We start from the raw sequence: 5,947 nt of genomic DNA on the forward strand, positions 1-5,947 counted from the left end.
GAGGGCAGTGTCACTGGCCCTCATATGTGGGATCCAAACCGGGGCCCTCTGGTGTCCCAAGCCAGCCCTTAACCAATGCCCCACTCGACTGGCCCTATATTGTTTTTATTTATGGGTGTTTATCTTAAATAAAAGATATAGAGAAGAAAGTTTTTAAAACTATAAAATACACAAAGTTGTTTATAAAGCAGTTATTTCCTTTTACTCTTTTGTGTTTAAGGTGTATAGAAAATGTGCATACATACATATATGTGTACGTAGACATAAATATATTATCACATTCATAGAAATGTTCCCATTGGAATTGGACAGCAAAGTTTTGTATGCTGCTTATAACAGGATATAAAAAACTTGATAGTTTTTCCTTTTTTTAAGTATGAAGAGTTCTACTCCTGTGGGTATCTGAGGCCCACTCCCTTTCTTCATACCCCTAATCCAGCTTTTCTCATATTTTTTTTCATTACCTCCCCAAGAAAAATTTAATTTCTCCATTACAAGAGAAACTAGCACTAAGGAATAAGACTTCTTGTTTGTTGGGTTGAGCTTTAGAGGTCCACAAACCATTGAAATACCTAAGATTTTTGCCTTTCAACGACCAGTTTTCACCCCCTTGGAGGCGATATTGCCACTCCCATTGTGGGAGCATGCCCACATCACGCTGGTTTATCTTCTGTGCAGGTTAAAATGAGGACTGAGATGCCTGGGTTAAATTTGATAACCCTCTGGAGAACTGGATAAAATTAATAAGTCAATACTTAACTATGTATCTCCTAAGAATGAGGACATTGCCATTCTCTTACATAACCATCATGCCATATCACACTTCAGAAAATTAGCGATCAGTAGTATGTAACACATGGTTCATGTTCTGATTTCTTCAGGTATATTTTCTAGTCTTTTTCTCATAATCCAGGAAGCCAGTCCAGGGTTCATGCGTGCACTTAATGTCTTTATTCTCCTTTAATTTAGAACAGTCTTCCTGCCTTTTTTTGTTTTTCGTGGCAGTGGTTTTTCTTTCTTTTAAGAGTCTTGTTTTTAAGTGAGTTGTCTTGTTTTATTTCTGTTTTTAAGTGAGAAAAAACAAGTTATAAAATGAAGTATTTTCCTTTTTTTTTTTTTTTTTAGCTGAGCCATCCTGCCATCTGTTGGCAGCTCAGCGGCAGCTCAGCTCAGGCTGGGCGTCAAATCGCTGTTGCTCAGAGCTCAAACTCTTGAGTGAGCTCTTAACCAACTGAGCCACTCGGCCAGCCCTGAAGTACTTCTTAATAGAATAAAATGCATGTTTTATAAATTATGTGTATAGGGATGAAGTAGAGAACTAGGGCAATACTTAGCAAACTATTAATAGTAATTCTGGAGTGGTTATTATGGGGTCTTTTGCATTTTGCATTTTATATGTTTTAATTTTTAAAAATAAGCATATACAATTTTTATAAAAGAAAAAAAATTTAATTTAAAACCCAAAAGCTAATGGAGATGGATATGAGAATAGCATATCTGTTAAATATCACAGTACTTTGTAATGATAATGTTAAATCTCCACAGGGGTTTATCAACATATTCTTTCTTTGTTGTATTTTAGTCAGTATTTACAAGATGAAAGTAAGACCAAAAGAAATATTGATCTGAATCTTTTAGAGTGGACACACTACAGCATGAAGCCACATGTAAGTTATGATCATCTGTGTTTCAAATACTTGGTTGCATTTACTGTCTGAGGCATATTATTTAGTCTTGACTTCCTTCCTTCCTCCCTTCACACACTCACCCTTAGGCATGTATTCTCCTGAAGTATACATATTAACGATAATCCACTTCTAAATCTTTTAACCAGGATGTCTGCTTCTTAGCCTTTATCTTCTTGCTTGAATTGTAAATATTAAGTATATACTAGCATGTCTCTTACAGAATTGAAAAAAAACTCAATAAATTGAAGCCAACTGTTGTACTTCTCTTGGTTGGCCCTAATAAAAATTTGAAGTTCTTGTTCATAACTTATCTGGTAATTTTATGTATGTAGGTCTTAAGGGCCCAATGCCATAGGTCCTCAAGAGCCAAGCATGCTATTTGTGAATGTGCTTTGGGTCTTGCCAGATTTGAAGCTCATTCAGGGTTTAAAAATGCATACATCTTTTGAGACCTAATGGCTTCTTTTTAAAGTAAGCTACACGAATTTAGTTTTAGCCCTAACCAGTGTATAATGGCTCAACTATCCAAAAGCATTTTCATTTTTAAGCTGAATAATTAGAAAGGTAAGCTTTGACATTTCCTGAGGAGAGTACATATACAAGAAGAGTCTATTGGGATGAAGACTATCTTCTGGGAAATGTAATAAAAGAAAACAAATTCTCTTCATTTGTATGTTGGAGTCTCTAGTTTTCTCCACTCTGTGAGAGATGCTGGGCTCTGCAAAAAGCAAGAGGTACCTACCATATGTGTGGGTGGTGTGCATGTTTAAACAGCCTTTTTTTCACAATTATCATCTGTATTTGTTTGAATAAAAATTGAGCTACTGTCATCTAGTATATTTTCCAGCAGTGGAATCAGACCCTCCTATACTCTTATCTTGTGCTCATAACTGACAGCCAGAGTGTGTATGAGGCTGGCCACAGCTCCTGCCCTGGGCCTGGGGCCTGTGTGAGGTTACCTCACGTGGGTTTGGAATCCACTGACTTTGGCTAACGATACTGTTTTGCCTCAGGACCGAACTGAGCAATCAAGGCAAGATTTCCTGATTGGTTAAAGCCTATCAGGAGACGTTTTTTCTTCCTCCTGCTTGAAGCTTGTGGGGGTCCAAAGCGGTAGTCTTATTTTTCTGGCTAGGGAAAAATAACACGGCAACATTGAAGTAGGTTAACTGTCTTGTAAGCCTATTTTTTGATTGAGCCACACTTAGTCCTTTTCAAAATTTATAAGTGTTTCTGAAATAATTCTGACTAGAATTTCTGTTCCTGATAATAAACCTTTTTTCAGTTTGGTTTCTTTGTATGAAAACTGAGAGATGGAAATCTCACTTTGCTTTTTTCTTTCCTTCTGAAAAACATTTTCTGTGGGGTCACATACTGTATGTCATAGATGGGTTTTTGTACTACATAAACTCTTAAGTGTGTGTGTGTGTGTGTGTGTGTGTAGTACCACATTTAATATTTACCTTTATTTTTTATTTATTATTTTTTTTAAAAGATTTTTACTAGGGAATTGGGGGAAGGGGAACAGACAAGTTGCTGTCCTTTTGTTCTTCAGTCTAGTTGTGGAGGACATTGCTTCACTGCCTAAATGGTAGTGGGATAATTAAGACTATACTTTAAATGTAAGTGTGATTACCAAAGTATTGTTTCCAGAAGCTGGTAATTCAACCATTGTNCGGCTGCTGGCTGCTCACGCTGGCTGCTGGCTACACACGGTAGCCCATGGCAGCCCACTGCAGCAGGGGCTGCAGCCTACGCCGTTGCCGGTGACTCAAGGCAACCCAGCTCCAGGTTGAGCTGTTGTTCAGTATCTTAGCTGTAGAGGGCAGTGTCACTGGCCCTCATATGTGGGATCCAAACAGGGGCCCAATGGCGTCCCAAGCCAGTTCTTAACCAACGCGCCACTCGGCCGGCCCTAGATGAATTCTTATAGGAGCCATTTTATTTTGTCAATAATAAAGGGATATATTGATCACTATATGTGCACGATGTATCTTTTTCTTTATTTCATTTGCATAACTGCAAAATTTTGCCTAATTGTCATCTTGTATCCTTGCATACTTAGCTAAAGCTAGCTTTTAGTTCTTGCCAATTTTCCATTTGGTCCATTATCCAACTGCTCAGTCCCTGCATTTTCTCTCTTGCCTTCCTTCCTCCTCCCCCATGACTAGTGGCATCTTGTAAAACTAGGATGTTTTGTTTCACATTATAAATGTAATATGTTTATCATAGAAAATTTAGAATACAGGAAAAGTGAAAGAACAATATTATTGTTCAAAAGTGCTACCACTCCAAAAGTAACAAAATATTAATGTTTTGATATCCTTCCTTCCAGTTAACATTTTTAAATTGAGGTATAATTTATATATAGTAAAATTCACTGCCAGTTAATATTTCTGCATATTTTTGGAGTGACATACATTGCAGACTTTCTCCTCGAGTTCCTTCTGTTGGTCCTCTTACTAATATGCCTCAAAAGTACAATTTTATTCTTTCTTAAGTCTTCCCATTTTGTGCTGATCATTTTTTATTTTCCATTTCCTGCCATAGACAGTCCTTTTATCCCCTTCTCTAAGACCTTCCCTTCAGTAAGCTTTTTATCTTGTAGTTCATCCTAATTTATTTAGGTTAGAAATTTAGCTTCAATAATGTACTTGCCATGTTCTGATATTTACTCTCTTGGTATTACAGGTCATTAATTTTTACATGAATCTTTTGGTGGAAAGAAATAAAAAACAAGGCTATCCAGCACTTCATGCATTCAGTACATTCTTCTACCCCAAATTAAAGTCTGGGGGTTACCAAGCAGTGAAAAGATGGACCAAAGGGGTCAATCTCTTTGAACAGGAGCTTATTCTGGTGCCTATTCATCGGAAGGTGCATTGGAGCCTGGTGGTGAGTTGAGAGAGGGGTAATTGTTGGGAGTTTGGATAATGATCATTTTCTTAAATAATGAAAGCTACCCTTTTCTGTTTCGTGAAAGTCGGTAGCGTATGTTAAAGGCATACTCCACAGAGTCTTTTCTTAGTTATTGAGTTGAACAACTTGGAAAGATAGATGACAGTTGCTGCAGCTGAGGGGCTTTCATTTTTAACAGGAAAGAGTTTTAGTACACATTAGTTTTGTTTACAAGTTGGTACAGGTTAGTTGTAAAAAAGTAAAGGTATAGAGAAAACAAAACAAATCTCATCACTGAGAGGACCACTAATGTTTTGGGGATTAAGTTTCTAAGCCTTTCTGTAGGAATAGAACTATATAATTATATAGACATGAAGCTCATATCCGTGATGTTTTCAAAAAAATGTGTCTTAGAAATCAATTCATGTTGGTACTGTATTGATTTTTTTAAAGATGCTTTTCTTTTTAGAATAAAATTCTCACTCCTGTTACGGTTGTTCTGGATGTTGCGTTTTTCCATTATAGGTGATAGACCTAAGAAGAAAGTGTCTTAAATATCTGGATTCTATGGGACAAAAGGGCCACAGGATCTGTGAGATTCTCCTGTAAGTAAAAGGCTAAAACATTTCATTGTTGTCTCATGATGCCTTTGTTAGGTGATCTGTCTTCTCTCTAATCATAGGAGGCTCTGGTGGGTGGAGTCTAATAGATGGTGAAGGCTACCTCCCCAGTTGTTCAAAAAGATGAATCCATCTTTTTGTCTAAAAATAGCCTAATATCTGATCTTAACTGAGAAGTCTGTAGCATCATTGAAAACAAGTTTGTCATGAGTTATGATATAAGATATGTCTTATTAGACTCCTGTGACTTTAATTAGATTCTTTGGGATTGATATATTATTCTGAATGTTTAAAGAACCATTAGCTGGGGAGTATTATTCCTCTATATTCTTAATCCTACTCCTGTCTCTGTGCTTTCCATGATAGTTGGGTTTATCTCATAGAAACCCAGAGGTAATTTTTAAAGCATATGGTTTGTAGACAACTGTTTCAAATAGCAATTGCTAGAAATCTACCTTTAGAGCATATCACTTATTAGCTATGTAAAGTGGTGACATGAATGTCATAGTGAGGAAGCAAGTCAGTAAGACAAGTCTATTCTGAACCTCTGCTGCTCACTGTAAACAAATGCAGGTTCCTGCTTTTAATTTTGGTAAGGATACTAAGAGAATTTTAATAAGGATACTTTACTAAGGAACTTGTTAAATGAATGATAGGAAGAAAAGTTAACAATAATTAGTTCAATTCTCTTTTTCAATATTGTTTTACTATATTGTTTTTATTTTATTTTATTTAAAAAAA

General features: G+C 36.3%; 1 protein-coding gene across 1 annotated transcript in view; it reads left to right on the plus strand.

Annotated features, from left to right (window-relative positions):
- The window catches only part of SENP2 (SUMO specific peptidase 2), a 39,778-nt gene that overhangs the window by 25,432 nt on the left and 8,399 nt on the right, over positions 1-5,947 (plus strand). The window contains exons 13-14 of the mRNA XM_019667854.1: positions 4,380-4,583; positions 5,112-5,192. Coding sequence (XP_019523399.1) covers positions 4,380-4,583; positions 5,112-5,192 — 285 coding nt within the window. The remainder of the gene's footprint in view (positions 1-4,379; positions 4,584-5,111; positions 5,193-5,947) is intronic.

This window comes from Hipposideros armiger, unplaced genomic scaffold, assembly GCF_001890085.2.
Source record: "Hipposideros armiger isolate ML-2016 unplaced genomic scaffold, ASM189008v1 scaffold_14, whole genome shotgun sequence".
Taxonomy (NCBI): Eukaryota; Metazoa; Chordata; class Mammalia; order Chiroptera; family Hipposideridae; genus Hipposideros; species Hipposideros armiger.